At 39.5% G+C, this 26,481-nt stretch overlaps 1 protein-coding gene across 3 annotated transcripts in view; it reads right to left on the bottom strand.

The window, feature by feature from the left end:
• Window positions 1–26,481, bottom strand: part of LOC134540265 (uncharacterized) — a 112,073-nt gene that overhangs the window by 73,376 nt on the left and 12,216 nt on the right. For all 3 annotated transcript variants that reach the window (XR_010076437.1, XR_010076436.1, XM_063382924.1), the window contains exons 3-6: window positions 25,059–25,766; window positions 23,863–24,346; window positions 21,255–21,486; window positions 981–1,189 (exon numbers count right to left, since the gene is read on the bottom strand). Coding sequence is in view for 1 of the 3 variants with exons in the window: in XM_063382924.1 (XP_063238994.1) it covers window positions 981–1,189; window positions 21,255–21,486; window positions 23,863–24,346; window positions 25,059–25,766 (1,633 nt within the window). In the remaining 2 variants the exon portion in view is untranslated. The remainder of the gene's footprint in view (window positions 1–980; window positions 1,190–21,254; window positions 21,487–23,862; window positions 24,347–25,058; window positions 25,767–26,481) is intronic.

Raw genomic sequence — 26,481 nt, 5'->3', positions numbered from 1 at the left:
ACAGACATGACAATCCATTAAATTGGTGGAAAAATGAAGGTACAAAGTACCGATATTTATCCAAAGTAGCTCTGAAGTATCTGGGGGTTCCTTCCACACAAGTAAATTCAGAGCGTCTCTTTTCAGCAGCTGGAAATGTTGTTTCAGCACGAAGAGAAAACTTGCTACCTCAGCATGTCGAGCAATTGGTGTTTTTACATGCCAACTTGAAATAAAAGCTAACCTGTTGACCGGATATAAGAGCCTAGTGTGTAAATCTTTCAATGGTGTTTTGTGTGTGTATAGTATTAGTCATTTTTAAATATTTGTAGAACATACTTCGTTTTGTTTGTTCTCCAATTGAACATGGGGGTTAAATAATTTTTCCCAGTGTTATAAAAATTTATTAAACTTAAAACAATGAAAACTTTTTGATGATTGAAAAGAACAGTGATTAATTTAAGATGTGCAATTGTGTACATGTACATGTTTTTATGTAGAGATTTTTCAAAATGAATTACATGCTTCATGTTTGTAAATAGAACTTAAATTAAAGCTGGAATTTTATTTAATGTAGAGCATTTTTACACTCTGTATTAATGGGGGTTGAAAGTTGATATTAAAAATAAAAACTTTTTTTTTTTATGGTTTTGAAAAGCAACTATTCGCATTCGATTCGAATTCGCACAAATAGTTATTATTCGCTTCGCAATGAAAATTTGACATTCGCACATATCTAATTCAGTCCCAATTTATACATAATATAAAATGTACTGCAAATAGGATGCCTGAAAGCTTACTTATCAATGAAATAAGGAAAATGTATGGTTATAGTGTGCATGATTACGTGCAAAGTCCTAAAGTAATGAGTTCTATAAGATTACAATGAATTTGGTGATTGTAGTGAAGGGTTGGGAAGGATCACACAAGCATGTTGCTTCAGGTATGTAAAATTCGACAGTCTTCAGTAATCCCGCGCAGTGGGAACATGCTATGCCTACCTTCTTGCAGAACTGGCACTGGTAGGCACCCTTGCCGTCGTGCATCTCAGCGGCGTGCTTCATAATGTTCTCCTTACCGAGCACAGCCGTGCCACACACCTTGCAGTGGTACTTGCGGATGGTCAGGCTGAAGTTGGGGTCGTGGAACACCGTGCAGTGCAGACGGTAGTACAAGGGGTGCGAGAAGCGCAGGTTGCAGCCGCCGCAGTCTGCAAGATCAACACTCACCTAACCACCCTACAGCTTACACTAACATCAACACAGGGTGATGGACTGGCAAGTGGGGCCTAACAGCTACCCGGGGTAACCTAGCCTTGGACTACGATCAGACTGCCGCCTGCATCACTGTTAAGAGATGGGTTCATCCCAAGTTGTAAGCTCCCAAGAAAAGGAATTCTGTCCAAACTGCCACATTTTTTTTCAAAAAAGTAGTAATACGCCTCTTTGGTAGACTGGCATTATGAAATTATTTTCCCTTACTGATTGATTGGAGTAAAATGTAATAGTAATTTACATCCCGCTTAGCTTCAGGTTCAACAAACTCATTTTTAGATGTTTGCTGCTATGAAAAACTTTTTTTTTGGTGAAGAACTGCTGCTGCATAGAAAGACACCCAACCTATGTGCAAAAACACACAAACCTCCCTCAACACCACCCCCCCCCCCCTCCCCCCCAACAAGGCTAAGTTTAGCAGTAATTTGGACATCATCGTGATTTGCTCACAAAAGCAGTATATTTTAAAGTTTTGGCAGATGTATATAATTACTTTCTTTTTGATTAACAGTTTTTAAAATTAGACTTTAAAAGTTTACGCCCTACTTGGCAGTATGTCTAATGAACACAAACTTAATTAATCGTCGTTCATGAACTTTCTCCACGAGAAGACAAATAAATGCGTTTTTCATTACAGCACAGTATTTTTCTTAACCACAAATGCCCATGATCACTTTTATGAAACAGTATAGATGTACACATAAACATTTGCTTGTTCCCATCGAATCTGGTAAGCAATGGGAATTCATAAACATTTTTAACGATTAATTGTTAGAGATTAAGTTATAAAACTGGTAAGGAGAAGCAGGGCAGAAATGCAAGGCAGGAAATTCTTACAGCTTATCAACTAGGCCCTGGGCAAATCTTGTCTAACCAGTAGTATTTCTGTGGCTATTATCACCCCTCTTTTTATCTTTCCCATCAATAGATAGGATACTGGCATGTCCTTGGGAGAAGAAAAGTATCAGTGGTAGCAAAATAAGCTGAGAAAGGTGGCCAGTTATGTGGATCACTTCTCTAATTAATGTGATAAATGTCTAAAATGTGTAGGCCTATAAGAAAAACACAAGCCATTATTATTAAAATTTAAAATTCTGTTCACAACTATGTATAAGATGTCACTATTCACACAATCGTAGAAATAATAATGTGTAGGAATAATATTGGGTGTGAAAGGCGGACACGATTACACCGCATGATACGCTGTAACGTACAATACAAACCGTACCATAACAAGTCCAAATATTCAAGATCGGCTGCAGTGTAGAGGGCGGGAGGGCAGGCAAGGCGGGCCAGCATGCATTCCATATTCACAGGCTGGGGCTGGAGGTTACATTTTGGTTGCAATAATGGTTTTTAAAATTTAATATTTTATTTATTAAGACCAAATACAAACAAACAAGACCACATATTGTAGCATTGCAAAATGAGGATTTGTTATACTATACATTTTTTTTTGGGTCATAAGAATGTTGATTAAGAATAACTTTGATATGAAAGATAGTAATTATTTAATATGTAGATAAGGATAGTTCAGAGTTGTTAAGAATTGTTATTAATTACTTTGGTTAAATTTCATGGAAAGCCTTAAAATCCTTATTTCCTTGAGATACTTAATTATTAATTTGAGGGTTAACTCCAGTTCATAATAATTGATTTTGATATTCGATAATTGTCAGTAATTGTTTTGTTTAAAGCAGTATATAGATTATAATTTTACAGGACATCATTTTTAAACAAAAGTTTCTAATATGGTATGAATTTCAACTTTGTTTACTAAATTTTTAACATTGTATTTGAATTTTTTGGGTAATTTTATATTCTATTGGATATTGCTAGTGTAATATTTTGAGAATAGTCTGGAAGGTACAGAAGGAAGAGCGGACAGGCGCGACACTCTGGCGCCAGAAAGCTATTTTTCACTTTGTAAATGCGTGTTTGGGATTTACGCGTCACGTTGTACGCACAGCTGTAGCGACCGTCTGGAAGGGTCTCTGGAGGCTACCACTAGCCAGCCAATCAGGGCAAGCCCTGGCGTCAAGTGATGTGCCCGTACAAATTTCCTTATATGGTCATGTTTTGGAATTATGTGCGCTGATTGGTCAGTTGGCCCACGGGGTTGCCTCCCTTGTTTTCACCTTTACAAGGGAAGGTAATCTCGTCGACCAAGTCACTTGTTGCTCGATCGTCGCCGAACTCGGTCGCGTCGTCGGCAAGTCGCAAGACAAATGGAGAATTACTAAGAGATAATTTAACGCCTAGGGACTGGGGCCAGGCCGTAATTTTTCAACCTAAGTTCATTTTTTTCGGACAAATTCACTAGAAATTTAGGCCCTAGGCGTCGTAATCGGCCCAACTTCGTGTGATTTCGGTCCGCGATCGACGGTACCTTGAGTTATGTAATTAACCAAGGGACATTACTAAGTTTTTTTTTCTTTGGCGAGTGACAAGACTCCTCGACCATCAACGGCAAGATGTATGGTGCTGTGGTATGTATTTAGACATCATTAAAATTTGTATAAGAAAAGAAAAAACTGAACAAGTAATGAAGTTTCTTCTAATTTCATCTGTAAAATTGTGTACTGAGGCCAAAACGATAAGAAAAAACATTTTTTTTAAAGAAATAAACGAAGATAATTTAATAAACTCTTTTATTTTCCAAATAACGTAGAACCACCGTAATGAAAAATCCCTAAGGAACATTGTTTGTCTTTGTAATGTTACGTTTCTATGTGTGCTTAGCCGGGCCAAAACATACAACGTAACAATATATTTGGTTCAAAAAGGATAACAATATTTATTTTCTTTAGGGGGTGGGGAGTTCCAAATTGCCACCTTCTCCACCCCCTAAAATTTATATTATTTTTTTTTAATGCAATCCGTGGAACAACGCGCATACGTAAAATCGAGGTTATTGTGTAATAAACTAGAGTTTTTCAGTGTTGAATTTTTTAATTTAGTTTGTTTCCTTTAATATATTGTGTGTGTGTGTGTGTGTGTGTGTGTGTGTGTGTGTGTGTGTGTGTGTGTGTGTGTGTGTGTGTGTGTGTGTATTTTTTTTCCAAATATTTTTCCTCTAATATTGAATCCTTTAAAAACTAAGGATTTGATGGTATTTGAGGATTTAAGTTGTTCATTCCTATTTTTTTTTTTTTAATGATCATAATTACTTTAAACAAATTTGTCCTTGCAGGTTCGGTTTAAACAATTTCATATAAGTTTAACTTTTATAATTTTTGTTGTTAACTTTGAATAAGTTAGAAAAATGCAGCCACAGGACGTAATAAAATAATATTTAATGTATAATTTCATTCTTGTTTTGTACATTAATTACTGGGTAAAGCCAGTTTTATTTTAAAAATTGGTAAATGAGGTGTACACAGGAAATTGCCAGCAAAAATTTCAATTTTTTGGAATTTGTTGAAATATACCAGTAAAGTATATTCCAATTATTAATCAATTTTAACTGTGTGTATTTTACAGCTATCTTACTTGCTTCACTTTTTGTTATTTTTACATTTATCTTTTAATGCAAGCAACTAAACCTAACTAAGATCCATCTATTATAATTAGGGATGGTGATTTTACGTTTTCGCTAAATACATGTGAAAATATGCTAAATTATATTTTTCCCGCTATAAAATGCGAAATCTTGACTATTCCGAGATAAATGGGAGATCAAGGTAAAAAACGTAGATTCGTCTTCACTCTACAAAATTTATTTACCGATTGTATTTCGTTTCAGTTCAGTATCAAAAGAAACCATCATTTTATGGCGTATTCGGCACAAGTATCTTATTGTCATATCATTCACAACAACTATTGTTTGTAATGTTTGTAAATATTGAATAAAGAATGGCCATCCGTGCCTTGCGATTGTAAACAAAGCAAAGAACAACTAGCTGGAAGAATGTCCGTCATTTTGCAGAGTACAAGTTTTTAGGCCACCATATTGTGACATCTCTGCTTCGCCGCGCTAACAATTGTAAGTCCCATTATCTGGCTGTGTTTCACGTGAAAGCCCCATTCTTGTGTAGTCTGTGGAAGGTGGTGTGTTTACAAATACGTGCATACTCGTGAATGTGTTATATACTGTTATTTCTCGTGATAAATTGAGACAAAACGTAATTTCCATTCGCGATCGCTTAAATGAATACAAAAGTGAAGAGTTCTACGAAAGTGATACGAATATTTTAATGTAGGGATGGGAAAATTGATTCTTCGATACCCCGATACCAACCGATTCTGTGAAATTAATCGAGAATCGAGGAAAAACGTAGATTATTTGCATTTTCGATTACCTAACCTAATCTATGTGTCACATTTTATCTACAAACATACAAAAAATATGTAGTACTGGAATAAAAAAGCCATAACCAGCATAATATGCTTTCTCAAATAATTTTCCGTGCAAATTTTAAACATTCGGAAGTTTAGTGAAGATTTTTGCCCATTACTGTTCATAAATCAGCTACAGTATAGTACACGTCTGTTTACAAACAAATATATACCCGTAATTTTAACTACATATTGTTTTGATTTACATAGAGTAACCATTTTATATTCCACGGTATTTATTGGTAATAAAAAGGAATATAAAAATTTTATTGTATCCTCATCGCAACGAAAATATGAACGCCGAGGACTCGTACCAATAACATAATAAAACTGTGTAACGTAACGTACAAATGTACCATACCTTTTAACATTTTAAATGATTATATACTTATAATTGCCCCGACTGTTAATAGTTACACTTATTACTGCCGGCTTTAAATATTATATATTAGGCGTGTTAAGGTTATGATTGGCTTAGCATAGCAACATGACATTACTAGATACCAAAGATGTAGTAGCCATAGAGTATATCTCCATGGAGTAAATACACTGCTACAGCTTGCTGCCGTGCTGTATGGCATGATATAAAAGTTTGCTATGAGAAAAAAAAACTGGCACTTTCAATTTATCACAAATGGTCGTTGGCGCGTTCAGTTTTACTGAATCAGTAATAGCTAGCACGTGGCCGCCGAATCAACTACCGTAAGGAAAGCAGCATTGGCAAAACGTAAACACGTACCTACTAAGTAAGTTATATTGATTGCAGCGACTTCACTTCGAAATTGTTGTATATCTGGAAGAACTTGCTGAGAGCGAATCAAGTAACCAGATCATATCAGAAACTGATTGCTATTTCAGTATGCCTGTTGTACAAAGAAGTGATGATCCCATAAAGTGGTGGAGAGAAAAAGGAAAAGATGCGTTCCCTAACGTGTGTAAAGTTGCAATGCAGTATTTAGGCATCCCTGCAACAGAAACTGCACGTGAACGTGTGTTTGCTTCTGCTGGGAACATTGTATCCCCCAAGCGTATGTCCCTTTCCTCAGAAAAAACAGAGGAACTGGTGTTCATACATGAAAATGGAGGCATTTAATAGTACAGTAGAATCCCGCTGATGCGACCCCCTCAAGGTTTCCAGAAAAACGCACTTATAAACGGAATGGTCGCAATAGAGAATTTGGGCCAATCTGGCGACACAGACACTTGTACTTTATTCACTGGCTGACGATGGAATGTAGCAAAGTAAATGTGTTTGCTGACTTGGGCAGGCAGTAAGTTGTTTAGGCACTAGGCTTGCGTGTCAGTTAGGCATGGTCGGGCAGCAAAATGTGACTTTGGGCGGGCTCGGGTGGATAATTGTCCAAACTTTTCAGGCTCGGGCAATCTCGGTCGGCCTTGAACACTACTTTGTGACTGAGCAGTGAGCATGCGCCGTGCGTACGTGCGCTCGCGTGTGTGAGGCTGGCGACCAGCAGCATCGTTAGCTAGCGAGAGTGTGACGGTAAATGTTGACCTTGACCACTTCCGCTTGCTGCAGGGCTCCTTCACTTTTATCTCTGTCTCCCCCTCCCACAAATATATTAGCTGGCAGGTCTCGCCCTCTTCACCATCTTTATCTTATCTCTAGAGCCAAGATTTTATGGTGTTATGAAAAAGGACTTTTCGTCATTAAGAATTGTGGATTTCGTCTTTATCGTCATAAAAAATTAAAACACATGTAATAACATGTACACACCTAGCAGAGCTGCCTTGATCAAATGCTTCAATAATTCGTGGTTAGAGACTTAAAATATGCACATTAAACAATACTATGTTGAGAGTACATAAAAAATTAACAACTAAAATATTTAGTATTCTTATGCAGGTAAGTACTGTTCCTGAGTTCAGGAGAGAGTCTAAATTAATTAAAATAGAAACTACAGTTAAACTTTTGTTCTATAAATGCAATATAATTAAGCTCAGGAAAAAGCCACCATTGTCAGCAGTTCAGCATTCTCTGGTTTTAGAGATCTTCTTCTGTCACTTACAACTACAGAATACTTAGAAAAAGATCTTTCTGAGTCCACATTCGTTGCAGGTATCCATATTAACTTTAAAGCAGCAGCTGCAAATTCAGGATAATCCGCTTTCATTTTGTTTACTTTATGGGCCCAACATTGTATGTGGTACATGTGGTCACCAAATACACCTTCAAGGGTACCAGCAGATTTTGTCATGTACCTGGCACTATCTGTAACATACGCAATTATGTTTTCTTCCTTGACTTCATATTTGTAGCATACATCAATCACTGCCCGAGAACAACAAACAGCATTTGCTGCATCAAGGACACAAGAAGCCCCTAAGATAACATCTTGTTCAGCACCTGGTTTCAGAATTTTAAACAAGATGTTGAAAACACAATTATTACTCTTGTCAGTGGTTTCATCTGCGAGTATGACCACATCTTGCCCCAAGAGCTGCTGCTTGATTTCCACTTCTTTTTTCTCTCTAAGTAGGGGAATGTACTTTTTCCTCATCCAATCCGCTGTTGGAAGATCACCAGCACCACTTACATGCTTCTGCATCCATGCAGTCAGCTTGCTGTTGTCAAGTTTCTCAAGAGGAATACCTGCAGCTACAAAGGCTTCAACAGTTTCGAGAACAAAATCTTCCTTTTGTTTTTTTGCGCATATTTGCGCCACTCCTGCTTCTGGGATAGAAAGCTGTCGTTTCAAAGTGCATGGGGATTGTTTAGCTTTTACATGTTTGTCGCTAATTATGTGCCTGTTTACCGTGTCCTTACGTTCATGCTCCAAACGGCAATTACAATATTTACAGAAAAGTATTTTTCCGTCACTGACATATAATCCCTCATTCTTAAACTCGTCAGCACGTGATGCCGCAGTAGCTTTATTTTTCGGCATGATTAAGAAATTTAGCTTTCATTTATGCACGTCATTTGTAAACAAAGCCCAGAGGTACCAAAAACTAGTATTTACTGAAGTTTTAGCGAAAAAATAAACCGCGGGAAGCCTACTTTTTACAGGCGAGAGAGCCATATACTCAACCCGAAGTAAAAGGTTAGGTTATGTCAGGTCAGTGAAATAAATGTTTTTATTTATTTTCCGGAAGGGTTGGGTAAATAAGCGTTATTTAAAATATTTAATGATCGTAAAATAAATAAATCCTTACAATATGGTGCTTTTTCATTAGCGATCTGAAAACTTCGATTATGTTACGATTTTGGCTCTCTCGCCTGTGAAGTGTGAAATGAAAATGAAGGCTTGACGGTAAACTGCTTATTCAACAAGCACACAAAATTGCGTTACAGTGAAATTTCATTAAATATTAAGTGATCATTAAATATCAATGTTCGCTTTTATTTTATTTTCATACGTATTTATTTAATGAATGCAGTTTTTTTTCACGTGTATTTTTCAAAGGATACAGCAAACAAGGCGCTGAGATTTTTCACGTTGTTGTGTTTGTTAACTTGATAATTTTAAGTTTACGATCGTCAGTTGTTAATATTGCGTGATCTCTAGTGGCTAGATGCGTTTAAAAACTCTAACCTAACTCCGATAACTATCTTTTTTTGTTCGTGAAATCGTCACTTTTTGTGATATCTTGTAATTTTTTAAGATAAATAATTAACGCATTAAATAACCACCACACTGCAGTTGGATGACGACCATTTCTTCTACAAACAGATACGGAACTTTTGTCAATCAACCAATAGTCGGTAGTTAACGATTTAAATCAATATTGAGGTGTTTATTTGTGGTTAGAAAACATTTCGCATTTTTCGCGGTTTGGGATGAATTTCGCGTGAAAATTCGCGATTTCGCATAAAACCATATACCGTATTTACTCGTGTATAGCGCGCCCTCGTGTATAGCGCGCACCACGATTTTTGCAACTAATTCCAAAGAAAAAAAAAATTGAAATTTTTTTTTCCCCCATAAATAAATTTTACTAACATTTTGTGGTACCTGATTATTTAAATTGATGTGTGGTGATGCGTTAGGAAAATACATAAACTCTGCTGTCTAAACGGAAGATAATGAAGCGCTATATCGTCACAACTGGTACGTGGAAGGAAGGAAGGGAGGGAGGCGTGCCGCGCTACGTTGCTAAGCTGGCGCGGAGAACTTGATGACTCACCGGCGAGGAATGGAGGAAGCGAAGAAGTTGCCGGGGGGGGGGGGGGGGGAACTGGTGACAACATTCTCTCTTTCTCTCTCTCTCTTTTTACTAGCTTCTGAGCTGGCTTTCTGTAAAGGGGGGAGGTCTAAAAATAAACAAGAGACCATGATGTGCGAGCTTGCGCGCGCGCGTGTGCGTGTGTGTGTGTGTGTGTGAAACAGAGGCCTTGTTGCTTGTGCGTATGTGTGGGGGCTGGCCAGAAACGTCACCCGTCACCCGGCAGTTAACGACTTCCACTCCTCCCCCCCCCCCCCAAAAAAAATTTTTTTTCCCGTGTATAGCGCGCATCCTTATTTTTTTCCTTTACTTGAGGGGAAAAAAGGGCGCGCTATACACGAGTATATACGGTAATCTTGGCTCTACTTATCTCTCACGCTCACTTTAAGCACATAATACGTCATCACCTTAAATACAATACATACATTACGAATACCTTAGAAGTGCCGATTTACACAAATTACACGTTAGCTAATTTAATTCTTGTGTCGTCAACTATCGCCCATAGAATCAAGCCAACAATGTTACCAAATAAAAATCCAAGAACAAATGTGTGTGTCATCAACAATTATTCACAAAACCAAACCAGTAGTGTAACTAAATCGGCGTACAAGAAACAAAGCTTAATAAGTCATCAACAATCACTAATAATAACCAAGAGAAATCCGAATCAACATGCGAGAGTAGCGTATCCACAAGTGAGCAAGATCACACTAAACAGTCGCAAGACAACGGCACAGGACCGGGACGGCAATAGACGCGCGTGTAGATGCTATCAGGTGATGTGCGCAGTTTACCGGTATTGGGTAGCGTGGACAGTCTAGAGGGGTGGTATCTAATTTTAGCCGCCTTTTGTATGCCTGCCAGCTTACAGTACAGCTCTCACCAAGATAAACGTGAACACATAGCGCCCAACAAAGTGTAACAGACTTGTTTTTCAGCAGATTTTACACCAATTTTCGACTTTCTCTGCTCAAATTTTTCACGGTTTCTCATAGAACGGTCATATAAACGGAATGGATTAATCAGAGGGGGGTCGCATCGGCGGGATTAAACTGTATTGTTTATTTTTCATTATTTTAATTTTAATACTATGGCTTTTAAAATTTTTAATGAAATGTTTTGATAGCCCATTTTTTAAATAAATAAATTTGCTTGGATACATATTGCACTTTTAAATAATTCCCGTTCCCGTCCCGTTTCCCAAGGGAAATCATAGCTTCCTGCCCAAATTTTTCCCGAACCAAAATTACCTATCCCGTACATCCCTAGTAATTAGGTTTTGTCTTGAATTTTGGTGTTATGTGGTGCATCAACTTCAATTTTGCTGTTATTTCAGTTTTATCTCTAATCAGCATATACCGTATTTTATCGCACAATGGTCGCACGCGCGTAATCGTCGCAAACATATTTTATTTAGGCTGTCAAAATTGGGATAAAAAAACTTCTCGCGTAAACGTCGCATGATGTTTTTGGTCCATCTAGTAGATGCCGAGCGCTTTGTGTAGGTATCTTTTCCGTATAAAACGATGTATTTTAAAGTAGGAATCTAATATTTATTCGGTCATTACCACTTAATAAATTAACAGAAATACAATGTTGTTTGACATGTAAATTTTCTTATAAAGACGTCTTTAAACGTTATTTCCTTTATCTGATTGCGTTGCCGTGGCGTACCGCTTATAAAAATGTAGCCAGCGCATCATTCATGTTTGGTTATGTTTAGAGACCCCTAAAAATGGTGAAGCGCGAAATTCACGAAATAACGCGAAAATTTGATACTTTAAATGAATTTTGCGACTTTCCTTTGATTTTGACATAGTTGCGAAATTCGCGCTTTTTCGCACAAAACAATGTCCTTATGTCGCAAGTTATATTTATTTACGCCATTATAAACATATGCGTGAAATAAACATAGACTGAAAGACTAGTGCCGTGATATTATCTTAGTTTTGACACGTTACTGAAATCCACATATTTTTATTACTCTGTTTACAAGCAGTAAATATTGCCATTGCAAATGAAAACAAAATGTAACAAATGTCAACAATCGATATGTGCGCTATACCAACATAACAAAATTGACTCCACAGTTTTTGTGTTTTGAATAATGGTCGTTTCTGACGCAAGGTGTACTGGTGTCAATTTTTCTAACCTAATTTAATTGCATGGAACTAAGATAGCAGTCATTTTTGCGTGCACATATCTATGAGTGTTTACAACTACCGTCCACATTTTGTAAGTTTTGTGATACAATTGAATTTGTGGCTAAGATGCCGAAAACGTCGACAATGATTGATCGCGAAAGAGAGATGAAATCGGATGATTTTATATTGTTAATCAGCGGGACAAAATTATGATGTGCAAGTTCTGCAATGTGCGGGTTGATTGGACACGCAAAGACACATGCAAAAAGCATGTGGCAAATGACACACACAAAACAAAACAAAAAAGACAATTACACTAGAGTCTCGTTATAGCGAGGTGTCACGGTTCCGGGTTTGATCCTTGCTATAACCCTGTCCTCGTTATAACAGAATTGGACAAATTTTGGCTCCCAAAAAATAAAAATTAACCGAAAATAGCATAAAAATTGTGTTTAAACCTGCATAATTGAAAATAACAGGTTATATTAACAAAATCATAATTTCTGTGAGCAGATGTGTGATTTCTCTTTAAAACGATACCCCATAAGTATGGATGTGATCACCGATTGCGTCAAAATAACCAGAATACCCTACCACGCCACGTAAGTATAGAATCTCAGCCCGCGGCCGACGCAGCATTGTCCTGCTATATATTGTCGACGCAGGCTGTCTGCTGGCGGCCATGTTGGTTCGGGATGTTGCTAACAATTGGTGCTAGTGTAGCGCGACGATTTAATTCCTTTCAAAAAAACAGGAGTGTGGCTGCGGCAATGCACGTACGCCTCAAACGAAATAGTTGCTGGAAAACTATACTTGTTTCATTTAAAGAAACCTGTAAATTTTTTTAGAAAATAAATTTGGGATTAAACTCAAACCATCACCACCCCTTTCCCGGACAGATACCCCAACAACTGACCGAAACAAAATTTACAAGAAAACTGTCCTAGCGATTCGGAAATAAATACGGTAGTGCCTACTAGAGGTGTAAAAGTAACGAAAAAATGTGTACCCGTATGTATTCGTTACTATAACAATTAGTACTCGTTACTATCGTTACGTTACTCGTTACTTCTGATACCGCATAACATGCTATGTTATGTTGCAGCAACGAATCCAGTCGTATTGCGTACACGTACAGTATGACGTCGCGTAAATAATAATAAAAAAAATAGAATATAAACAATTCACAATATTTGATAATTAATAGTTTTTGTTAACCAAAAAACAATTAAATCTCATTAGAGCAACTTTTTAATATTAACTCTTTTAAGATAACCAAAAAACGTGAAAATACACGATTATAAAAACAAAAACATACATATTTCTAATTTGTAAAAAAAACTTTCTTACGTTGTTTCTGTTCCAATCTCAAACTTTGTCTACACACGGCACAGATAACTAACGGAAGTTTGATAAAAGAAAGGATGGGATTCTATTTTTAAAGCCACGCACTTAGGTGGCGACTCAAGGCTGAAGAATGTGACAGGCGTCAACGGCAAGATGTCTAGTGGCGAGGGAGAGGGGTGGAGATAAAGCAGACAAATAACAAAAGCGCGCTTCAAGCGATCACGCCGTAAATTCCTCAAAAATACCTCGTTATAGCCGTGTTCTCGCTATTACCGTGCTCGCTATAACGAGATTCTACTGTATTTTGTCAAGCATTCTACCGTGTCTAAACAAATCTCGATAGGCGACAGCTTGAATAAAGCAAACAAGCTTGAAAGTGCAGAAAACAAGAATTTTTTTCTGATTTTTTAATATGATGCTGTAAGTTAACATTCCTTTGGAAATAGCTGATCATCCAGCTATGAGGGAATGGTGTAACACCCATGTTGAAGGTTAGCCTTATTTATTTAGAAATGTTTTCCCCCTCTAAAAAAAGTTCATAAGCATATGTAGGCCAACAATATTATCGATTAACTTACCTTTAGGCCCAAATTACAGTAGAGCTTCATTATAAAGAACATGAAGGGACCAAAATTATGGCAGTTTGTTATAATGAAGTTCTTTATACCGAAATCACAATGATTGCCTGATTTGGGGTTTTTAACATAACTCGATCTTGTTAAAAAAACAAAGTAGAACATCTAATACCAATATGAGTGGTACAAGCATCAATAACTTTAACAGCTATACTTTGGGATCAAGATACATACTACATACATACATACATACATACATACATACATAGTACAGTAGAGCACCCTGTATCCGGAATGGTCGGGACTTAGACTATTCCGGATAGTAGAAAATTCCGGAAAGTAGAAATTCACTATAAGGCCCCCGAATTGAAAAAAAAAATTGCTCCCGAAGTTTGTGAACATCCTGTAGCTGTAGATGAGGATGGCAAGGGGGGTGGGGGTAGGGTGATGACAACTACATCCGGTGGTGTGACCTTGCCACGGGCACGCTTATCAGACCTTGCCTAGAAGCACGCTACAGCTACGTGACTGTACCATGATGTCCGCGCGAAGCAAGCAGACGTAGGCGAGACGTTTGACATTCAATGAATTGTGTTACAATTACGTAATTTACATACAGTTTGTACAGTGATTTGGTGTATCCACATGTTGCATAAATAAAATATAAAATAATAACACATGGTACAGTTAGGTACGGTACATTACAAATAAAAAAACACTTACCATGACTCACTGTAGGCTACACATGTCCCGCGAATAAAAAATAATGTCCTAGAACTTAGATAAACTGCATTGAAATAATCACTGTATACGGCCCCACTTGTCTGTGTGTAAGAAACATTGTTTAACAGTCACATTAATTTAAATTTAAAAAGCTAAACAACAAATTACCTAAATCGTCACACATTGTGAAAGACAGGAGAAGTTAAAGTTAATCACTGTCACTGTCACTCTGAACGTAACTGTTTACGTTTGTACCACTGGTGCCAAGTGTTGGATCGTCAATGTTCTCACTCGTAGTTGAAGCAGGTGTGGAAACAGGAGCTTTTTTGAACATGTTACTAATGCGTTGTTGCCGCACACGTTTGTGCTTCTCTTCAGTCAGCTGTTTTTGAAGCATATACAAATGCATAATTTGCTGGTCGTTGATATAACTTCGTTGCTCTAGGCCAGCTATTAATCGTTCAATGTGGTGAAGGCACTCATCTTGCGAAATTTTCTCCTGTGGTTCATCTTCATCGCTACTGCTTTCATTGTTTCCGTCATCTTTGTTACACTTAACAGAGTCTAATATCTCCTTATCTGAAAAGTGATGCACAACGGGAACATTATCATCAACACAAAACCATTCCACAATGTTTTGTTCTTGCAATTTTAAGTCTTCTAGTTCTGGATTTGTTATGTTCTTGGCATACTTCAGCAGTTTGTTCACGTTTTTTTGTTCAAAACCTTTGAAGTCGGCTTCATTTCCCTTGTCATGAACCTCGTCACGATAAACCAAAGTCGGCCACAATTTAAACCATGCCTTGTGAAATGTTGACTCAGGCATACCTTCCCATGCACGAGCTAGTGACCACATGACATCCTTTATGGTGTATTCCTTTTTAATTTCTGAGATTGTTTTGCCGCCATTCAGATCAGATAAAAAGTGCTTCATGAACTCCGTGCGATAACGACATTTTAGGGAGCGTAATATTCCCTGATCTTGCAATTGGATTAGTGCAGTGCAGTTAGGGGGCAGATACATGACAGAAACATTATCCCTGTCTAGTGTTTCAGCTGCAGGATGCGCGGAGCAGTTGTCTAGCACAAGGACAATCTTGCAGTGCGGGTCTAAGCCTATCTTGTTACAGTGTTGCCGGCTCTGGCGCACAAAACTGTCAAACCATTCTGTGGTTATTGCAGATGTTATCCACGCGGTTTTTGTAGCTCGGTATTCAACGGGTAACACTTTAACACCTTTTAGCACCCTTGGGCGCAAGCTTTTGCCAATTACGAGTAGCTTCAGCTTGTGGGTACTGGCAGCATTTGAACAACCAAGCACGGTCAATCTGTCTTTAGAATCTTTCATCCCGCTGTGAGGATTATCTGCAGTGCACAGCGTGCCTCGAGGCATACAACGCCAGTACAAAGCAGTCTCGTCCGCATTGTAAACTTGGTCTGCTGTTAAGTTGTTGTCCAACACATATTCTGCAAACTCAACAACAAACTTTTCCGCCGCCGCTGTATCTGCAGAAAGCTTTTCACCGCTAAGTTTGAAAAAAGAAATTCCATGGCGTTTTTTGAATTCATGAAGCCACCCTAACGAATAGTCACAATCGTATGTTAGATTCAGTTCGGCATGAAACATTTTTGCCTGTTCTATCAGCATCTGTCCAGAAATGCTAACACCTTCACTTCGCCGCAAACGAAACCATTGATAAAGAGCATTATCAAGGTCGCTACATTTACTACCCTGCATTGTTTTTCTGTTTTCAATTTCTCTCTTCGTATCACTGTCCGAATAAAATTTACACAGTTCATTCTTTTGTTTCTTATGTCGTAAATCATCGAAATGCCGACATCATACGATTGGCTGAGATTTTTAACAGAAGTCCCAGCATCTAGTTTCTTGAGAATCTCAACCTTTTCTTTAATGGTAAGAACTTTTTTCCTTCGTTTACTACTCTTTTCCTCATCACCAGGAAGTTTATGTTTTGAAAACATCACGTGTCTGCAGGAACGTACATACTAGCGATCGCGCACCACAAGCAAGACTGACATTGAACGCACGCAATACACCACTCCCCCTCCCCTACAACGCGTTATCACGGCGCGCTCACGTGTAGGCAGGGCCGCTGCCGCCAATTCCTGATATGCGCTCGACGCCCGTGCACTGCAGTCGCGAGACCGGAAGCCTTGGCTTCCATCATAACTCGCTGAGTGTTTATAAAATCAAGTGCACCCTGACTGACTAGACGGGGCGTGAACTGCGCAAACAATCGGTATTTACTTCCGCGGGAATAATATATATTAATATATATAATAATTCATTTAAAAATATATATATATTTTTTTAAATTTTGTAAATTTTTTTTAGCTCTCGGAAATCATCCGGATAGTAGAAATTCCGGTAAGTAGAATTACGGATACAGGATGCTCTACTGTAGTATGTATATGTACAATACAGAAATACTACGTAGGTAAGTTGTTTGCCAAAACAGTAAGCCTACCTTTGGAATCAAGACAAGCTGTTTGCAAAAATGCTGTAATAAATCAAAAATATAAAATTTAAAAGTTACGAAATTTGTTTTACATTTTATTGTCTTCCAAACTGGATTGCTGGGTGAGAATTGTGGATAGTGTTGATTTGGATATACCTAACTTTTTAGCCACATCATTCTTTTTATTTCCTTTATCTACTGCTTTTAACATTTCAAGTTTCACATCAATCGCTTTTCGTTTCCTAGAAGACATGTTCAGTAGTACGGTTTTTTAAACTATAAAAACAAATAGACCCGACACATGTAAAAATAAGTTATACAATAGTATAGCCACGTTTCTCAAACAATAACAAGGAAATGACCAGAGATGTGTGTGTAGCAATACTTTATGATGTAGAACTTCGCATCTGTTAAACACGTCGTGCGAGCATAGAACAAAGAGCAATGTCAGCGAACACCACAATGCAGCGCTTTAGTCTCTACACCAGTTTTGTGCATTAATTTCAACACTAGTCCATTGCAGTCATCTATGGCGCGTATCAAAATAAATAAGATGGCAGTTTGTGGCTGAAAGGTGACGATTTTATCTGTTTGTCGTTTATCGTGCCAGGCAGAAAAGTGTTAGTTCAAATGAATATTTATAGAATATTTTAAAAATTTGAGCGAGAAAATTTGTACTAGTGAAATTTTTTTTACGTTATGTTATATGAATGTCTGACGGGACCAAAGGCATAGTTCGTAGTAATGAATTGTTCTCTCTAATGAAGTTCGTTAAAACGGTGTTTTACTGTACCTTTACTTCAAATAAATACAGTCAAACCTCTCTGAAACGACCCCTCACGGTTCCCAGGAATAGGATCGTAATAGATGTTTTCCGAAATTTTCAGTTGATTTCAACCCCCCCCCCCTCCCTTTTCATAACCCTACTCGCTAAGAAACCAGCCGTACAATGGCAGGATGCTGTCACTCACAATGCTAGACAGCATTGCTTTAAACCCACTTCAACCTTCATGACAAGTCCGTCACCCTACAGGCCACCTCTAAAGAAAATGTCAATAGACAGTTTATTTTTACTGGTTAGTTTACATGTACGTTTTCTGCTTGCCATAGTTAAATACACCATAACCCGGATGTCACGAACACCGGATTTAACGAAGCAGTGATTTTCCGAATACATTCTCGGGAACCGTCAAAAAATTGGACATTTTGACCAAAATGTGAAAATCAGAAGGAAAAAAAAATAAAAAAAAAAGAAAGATCATTAAAATCTGTTAATTTTAACACACAGCGTATTTTTGTGTCGGCTTTAATAATTCCAATAATGTTCATGTAAGAATAAAAAAAAATAATGGGACATTTCCTTTAAAAATACGGCAGCAGTAGCTTGTGAAACGTAAGTGGGAGCGCGGGAATATCGTCTAGACAGGCTGGCGGCAGCACAGGCGGCGGATGCATGACGTCATACGGCTTACCTCTCCTTCCCTTGTCCAGACTTCAAGGTTCATCCCTCCCAGGCATACAATCCATCGTGTCTCTCTCCCCCTCCTCCTTCAACGTCCTTTGGCATGTGAAACTGTCAACATCCTTCCTCCCCTTCTCCAAACTGCGTGCAACGAAAGCAAGGTTTGTATAGTCCATTTCTGGTAAAATGAAAAAATTTTAAGGGCCCCCGTGACAGCCATTTACCGTTAATTGTTTTGATACAATTTGTTTGTTAGTTACACAACATTATTTCTGCTGGATTATCACTGAAACTACAAAATTTCTTTAATGGAAAAATTTAGCAGGGCCGTAAAAGTATTCATTTTTGCCGCAAATGAACTATACTCGCCCTTCCTGCCGGACAACATTCTCGGCGCGTGACGCATGGCAACTACAGTCGTGTGCCACGCACAGCCACGAAAAACCTACGCGATTCCCAAACTACACTAGATATCCGACTGGAGTCTGTTTACGAAAAGCATTTAAGAATTTGTTAATGCCCAACTGGTTCTATTGAGATAAAATGGCTAAAAGGCATGTTTTCGAAGTTTTAGGTGTAAAAAAACCCGTTACAAATTTCTTGAAAGTATCATAGGGAAATGCATTACACCTTTATCTTTATTTTTCCGCCATATATCATTACGGTTACCGCTCAAATTTCACAGTTATCTGACGGGAACTAGATGACTGTGCGCCAGTTCAGAGCCTTGCACTTAGAGGTTTTACCGCCCTAGAACTACCATTGAGCGTCGCTCTTATCATCCCGCTTCACTAACACACACGCTGACCAGACGGCGCCCTAAAGCTGATTAGAGGAAGCATGTAGAAATGCAAGGCAGGAAATTTTTCCAGCTTATCAACCAGGACCCGGGCAAGTCTTGACTATCAAGCTTTTCACATTAAAATATAAGAAACTTGTATTGTGTAATTTCGGTGTTATTTAGCGGTTTTTCTTAAAAATCACTTTTTTCACATTTTCCATATAAATTCGCGGAAAATTTCGCGATTTCGTGATTCACCATATAATCGTGGCCCTAGTTATTGCTCGCGCGAGAGGCGAGACGTGGAATGTTAGAAGAAAGATAAATGCGGGGTAGACAGACGGCAGACAGTGTGTTTCCTGCGCTGGGAATAAGTGGCGTAGCCCTTTTTTTTTATGCTGGGTGAAGCGACATATTTCTATCAACCCACGGGAAAAGAAAATTGCTTGAGCTGTCAAAATAAACATAACTGCGGCAGTTCAAACAAGTCGAGGCGGGCGTGCATCCAGTCGGTCGCTGTGTATTGTCAACCGATAGTAATCAAAATCAAGAGAAATCCAGCAGGTAGCTTTGCCTTAACTGCGTACCACACTAGACACTCGCAAAAAGCTAAACGTAAACACGTTGCCACAAAAACCTTTATCTGCACCCTGCCGGCAAAGGGACGTGGAAAGGGGGTTGTTAAGCGCTGACAGCGGTCGACAGGAACCACTCTGCAGGAGAAACGCAGTAACATGTTACTCACCACAAGAAACTTATTTTCTGTCCGATTTTCTTCGTATTTTCGGCAAATTTTTCACGGTTCCTCAAAATCGGGTTGTAATACAGAGGTGATCGCAATAAATGGGGTCGCAACAAAAAGGTTTTGCTGTATGCAAGTACCTCAGATTAACATCCCATAAATAGGATGGATTGCATTGTGAAATGGTGAGCACCCCACAAGATATTTTTGACTGATTGATCGATGGTTTGACTCAGTAATCCAGCAGTACCTAATCTAGAAAACGTTAGGTTAGGTTTGGCTAAGAATTGTTTTGAGTAAATTAGCCCATTAATATTTTCAGCGATAACCTTATAAATGCTACCTATTTATAAGTATATTGTAAGTTATGTATACATTTTAGGTGCAGGGGATTTGCCATCATCAGCCAACACTCTTAGAGAAACTTATGTCCCAAAAATTGGCCAGGAAAATAAGGAAGCAGTAAGGCTATAAGGTTTTTTATACACCGCCAATGGCATAATTTTTTCACAATTTTTTGGGGTCTCTACTGATTGCTTATTTTTACACCGATTTTATGCACCGCTTGCTTATTTTTACACCGATTTTTTGCACCGCTTTTTTCATTTTTTTACACCGGAATGAGCCAGTTTTATTTACCATTTTCTGGGGTCCCTAGTTATGTTGCTTCCCGTATAGAGCGCGCGCACGTAGTCGAATATCGATATCTCGCCGAGTGAATACAACGTGCGCTCTCTGTTAGGTGCCGAGTTAACTACATTTGATAGCCCGCATTCTTTCGTGGTAAGTGTGTACTATGACACGTTAGTTCACGTCAGATTCAAGTGGCTTGCGTTCGCGTTAGAGTTTTGGTTTTTCTTTTAAAGTTGAAGAAAGCTTTTTGTTTAAGGAATTATTAATATAGATTGTTTGGCATGCTCTTGTATACTCCACCTTTTTTTAAATAAACGTACTTTCCATGAACGGGTTGTTTTTATGAATAACTTTACCTAACAAAATTTTTTTTTTACGCATATTCGTCGCGCCCCTACTTTTCAAACTTGATTTTAGAATAAAATGTGCAACGATTATACGAGAAAACACGGTAATCTTGCCTTTACCCACACAATGTCAAACGCTATATAATTTCCATCTCTTACTCTCATGTAAATTCTGAACAAGCGAGTCCCACTGCATGCGAGGGGTGGGTGCTGACAAAGGAAGGCACAAGCAGGGGCGTACTGGTCTTCTCCATCTTCTTGCGAGCCCATGAGGTGGAGGAGTCGTCCAGCCAGTACAGCAGCTCCTCGCCGGGCTCCAGGCTGGCCAGCGTCACCAGGTACAGCCCCCCGCCGTGTGCCACTGGCACCACGTTCCTCAGGGCACGCACTGGTGCCGGCCGCACGTAGCGCACCCAGTTGGAGCTCTGGGGGTCCAGCGTGCTCACGTACGAGCGCTCGCAGCCCGACACCACCTGCAGCCAGTCAACACCCATATTACACTTCCCTAATCCGTCAGTCACCCTCAAATAGTATTAAGTACTCTTAATTAACACACAACAAAGAAACATAGTCTTTACAAACACTATGACAACAATGCACCACATGCCTGTATGAAGTAAGCAATATGCCCTACGTTGACCCCTGTTCAAACAACACTCGAATATCTCGTACTTAGCAGAGCACTAGACAGTTGTTGAGATGCTACGTTCAGGCGAAAAATAATTATGAAATAATTCTTAAATTGGCAACAACAATGATGCATAGGTCTCCCACCTAGCTGACTCAGGTTCAATCAGAGCGACTTCTCAAGCATCAAACATTAGAGCTTTTAATTTTACCCTCTTTTACTATCAGCACTGCATCTCCCCCACGACACTCCTCAGGGCAACTTCCAACTTTCTGGAAGGGCAAATTGCTACATTAAATGCTGTTTAAAGCAGGAAATCTTGAAGAAAAAAATGAACATATTTCTGAAAAAAAAAATTAATTTCCAAAATTGTTCCACATGAATGTCAATAAATTAGGGTAAGGCCCTAACATCGAGGCATTCAAAACGAATATGGAAAAATATGAACAAAGAACCCTAATGTTTTAAATTACTAATTGAACATAAAAAGCATAACTTAGCATATTTATTCATTAAATAATCACATAAAAACCAAGCTTAAACATACACGTTAATTGTGTGTGTGTGTGTGTGTGTGTATGTGTATATATATATATATACACATACACACACACACACACAGTAGAATCCCGTTATAGCGAGCACGGTAATAGCGAGAGCACGGCTATAATGAGGTATTTTTGAGGAATTTACGGCGTGATCGCGTGAAGCGCGCTTTGGTTGTTTGTCTGCTTTATCTCCACCCTTCTCGCTCGCCACTAGACATCTTGCCGTTCACATGTCACATTCTTCAGCCTCGCAGTCGCCACTTAGTGCGTGGCTTTAAAAATAGAATCCCGTCCTATCTTTTATCAAACTTCCGTTAGTTGTCTGTTCATGAATATTATTCTATTCCTGTGATCTCAGTATAATAAATGCTGAATGTGCTGGGGATATGTGCGTGTGTAATGCAACCGCTAGGCTACAGAGAGTGCAGTCCCTTTGTTTCGTTTCTGACTACGTCGCTACAAGATAAGCCGGCTATCATCCAAACGCCCAAACTCAGTGCGTGCGTGCGTGCGTGTAACTTCACAGTCACAGCATCACTGGCTGGCTGGCTGGCTGGCCGGCCGGCCGGCCGAGGTATGCTCGACTCGAATAAACCAAGCCTTTGAATATACATATACTTGTACGCATTTCTTATTATTTAGAAAATAGACAAAAATTTATTTTTTCCCGCCATTAAACATAACCAGGTGGATTTTTTTAAATATAAATGCTCTTAATTAATTTGTTTGACATTTTCATTAACGATTAATAACATTGTTTATAACTATGTTAAGCCAAAGAAGTTAGAGCTGTCTATATACTTGTTGCTAATTGATCGCGTTAATAATACACAAATATTTATAAACTTGTTTGGAATTATTTCAGTCGTGACACGTTTATAAACACGTCACATTATTTATTTTACTATCTGACAAAAATGGTAGGCACTACCGTATTTATTTCCGAATCGCTAGGAGAGTTTTCTTGTAACTTTTGTTTCGGTCAGTTGTTGGGGTATCTGTCCGGGAAGGGGGTGGTGATGGTTTGAGTTTAATCCCAAATTTATTTTCTAAAAAAGTTGACAGGTTTCTTTAAATGAAAAAAGTATAGTTTTCCAGCGACTATTTCGTTTGAGGCGTACGTGCGTTGCCGCATTCCTGCTTTTTTGTAAGGAACTAAATCGTCGCGCTACACTAGCGCTGCCTGTTAGCAACATCCCGAACCAACATGGCCGCCAGCAGACAGCCCGCGTCGACAATAGATAGCAGGACAATGCTGTGTCGGTCGCGGGCCAAGTCGAGTATTCGATTGCGGGCTAAGATGCTATACTTACGTGGCGTGGTAGGGTATTCTGGTTATTTTGACGCAATCGGTGATCACATCCGTACTTGTGGGGTATCGTTTTAAAGAGAATTCACACATCTGCTCACAGAAATTAAGATTGCGTAAATATAACCTGTTATGTTCCAATTATACAGGTTTAAACACAATTTTTATGCTATTTTCGGTTATTTTTTATTTTTGGGGGGCCAAAATCTGTCCCATTCGGTTATAGCGAGGACACGGTTATAGCGAGGATCAAACCCGGAACCGTGACACCTCTCTATAACGGGACTCTAGTGTATATATATTTTTTTGGCCATATTTAAAAATCTAATGATGGTTGGAGACTTGTGTGAAACAGTGGTATCACCTCCCACATGTTTTTCATGTTGAAGTCGTCAGGAATGTCCTTCTCCTGGATGGGCTGGCCCACGAGCGGCCCGAACTGCGTGAACTGCTGGACGTGCGTGGCAGCCACGACCCGGGCCTCCCCGTCCCCAGCACACGCGTCCAGCGCCAGCGCCGACGGCAGTGACGCCTCTGCGTAGCTGCGGCGGCCACACTCGAGCTTCACATCGGGGCGCAGCACCGGGGGGCCGAGCGTGCGCCACTCCTCCAGAGCCATCGCGTCGCAAACCACGGCCAGCGGCCGGCGCAGAGGACAGCCGTCCTGCACGTGGCGCAGGTCACAGTCCCCGCACAGCTTGATCTTGATGGCGACGCGCTGGGGCTGGGGCTGGGGCTGAGGAGAGAGGCGCGGGGGCGAGGGCTCACTGCAGTCCTCCCCGCATTCGTCCCCCTCGGCCAGCGGCGACACCCCGTCCTGGGGCGCCTTGCGCACATCGTGGTGCTTCCTGCATCGTTTCACACCCCATCACACCACTGCCTGGTACTCTCTCACTTCATCGTTCACACCTCATCACACCACTTCATCGTTCACACCCCATCACACTACTGCCTCGTACTATCTTTATGTTCTGTTCACCATCCACATTATAGTATCAATGGCAAAACAAACACAAACACTTTCAAAAATTTCACACTGGGCAGGCAACTTACCTTTGAATAAACAATTAATTTTGTTATATTCACTTATAGGTAAAATTTACTTTGGGTGTTTATTTTATCAAGCTTTTAAGATTACTTTCTTTTAGCAACAGTGTTAGATTATAGTTTTAGTTTTTCACAAAGAGAAAGCACAGTTTCCAGACTGATCATCTAACACTGTTCACGCAACAACCTGTGATGCATTATTCACTGCAAAATGTAACAAGCTGTCTCCATACATAATGCATTTACATGCATATTCATAAAAAGTACCTATGTCCAACCTTCTGGTAATTAATATTTCACCCAATGACAAAATTCCATTTTGCAAAATAAAACATAATAAATCCAGAAGATATCATGTATGCAAATTATTGGCTTAAAAGATAATTTTTCTTCTTGAAAAATCACAATGAACCAAAAATCTTTCAAATGACATCATTAAATAATTTTCACACCTTACCAATACTTACACCAATGACTAAGGGGCATCATGAGAAGCAACAAATCAATACTTACTTCTTAAAACTGTGTTCGCCATGCTTGTGTTTCCGTCGCTTGTGCTTGGTCCCGTTACCCAACTCTCCAGAGCTGTCCTCTGGCGACGGTAACTGCGCCCCATCGGGCGCAGAGTGGCACCTCTTCTTCCGCCGCTTCAACTTGACTCGCTCACCCACCTCAATCCGCACGTCGGGCGGTGAGTCCACATGGTGCGGTGACGGACAACACGCATCCTCCTCCTTCACCAAGATCTTCAACGACTCCTTCTCGACAAGAGCAGCCTCCGTCGCGGGGACAGGATCGAGGGGGTCGCTCGGCTCGAGCCGTGGGGGCTCGCGGTTCACGCCGCGAATGGGGGAAACTATCACGCCCACGCCATCCTGGGGAGCCCTGGCCTGCTCGAGGGGCTTGCGGATGGCGCATGCCAAGTGCGGCAAGGACTCGAGCGGCTGCAACGTCACTGACACCTCGAACCTCGACAGGTCCCGCTCCAGCGACCGAGCAGCCGCTTCCGCCCTTTCCTTCCTCTTCTTCTTCCTATCACTGTGCACGGCCAGCAGCGGTGCTGGCATGTCTCCGGGGGCCGGCACATTGCGCGAGCTGCGTCGCACGTGCAGCTTGATGGGCGGGGCCTGGGTGCGAGGACTGCGTCGCAGGGGTCCGTCCGGCGGCAGAGCAGCAGGCTTCCAGTCCCCATCATCGCTGAGCACCGCCGTCGAGCATGTGCTGCCACAGACACACAGTGAAGTCACTCTTTACCAGGGTTGGGGAAAAAAAATTAAAAAAAAAAACCCTGTTTTTTTTAACCAGGCTTTTTATTACACCAGAAAAGTTATGTTATAACATTAAAAGAACTGAAGTCCAGAAAATCTGCACATCTGACTGGGACTTAACCAAAGAAAGAGTATTTCTCCACAGGAGCAGGATTCTACATAGAATAGGTGTTTCCCACAGAAAGGGCATTTACAGTACAGACAGGGATTTTCCACAAAATAGGACTTTTTTTTTAAATAAAAAAATTATTTTTTCCCTCTTTTTTTTATACTTTTGACTAATATTTACTCATTTATTTAATTTTAAAGGAGTATTTAGATGGGTATAATTGGCAACTCATTCAGATAATTTAAATGATAAGATCTTGAGTCGTATATAAATTTTTTTCCCATTAATCACAAGAAAAATTAATGATAAACTATTGTTGTTATTAAGAGTGGAATTAAACCTTTCATTAAAAATAATAAATATTCTATTTAAAAATACAACTTTTTAATAACCATTTAGTTTTTTTTTATATAAAATCACTTGATTTATACCATGGTTTAAACCATTGTGATTTAAATCAGCCAGCCCTGCTCGTATATCAGAGCTCTACAACACACATTTCCATGCAACGTCACATGAACCAATGTTCTACATCTGATTGAACAGTTTATCGGTTAAA

Source organism: Bacillus rossius, chromosome 1 (assembly GCF_032445375.1).
Source record: "Bacillus rossius redtenbacheri isolate Brsri chromosome 1, Brsri_v3, whole genome shotgun sequence".
Lineage (NCBI taxonomy): Eukaryota > Metazoa > Arthropoda > Insecta > Phasmatodea > Bacillidae > Bacillus > Bacillus rossius.
Note: the sequence above shows the minus strand (reverse complement) of the source record. Positions and strands in the feature narration are given on the sequence as shown.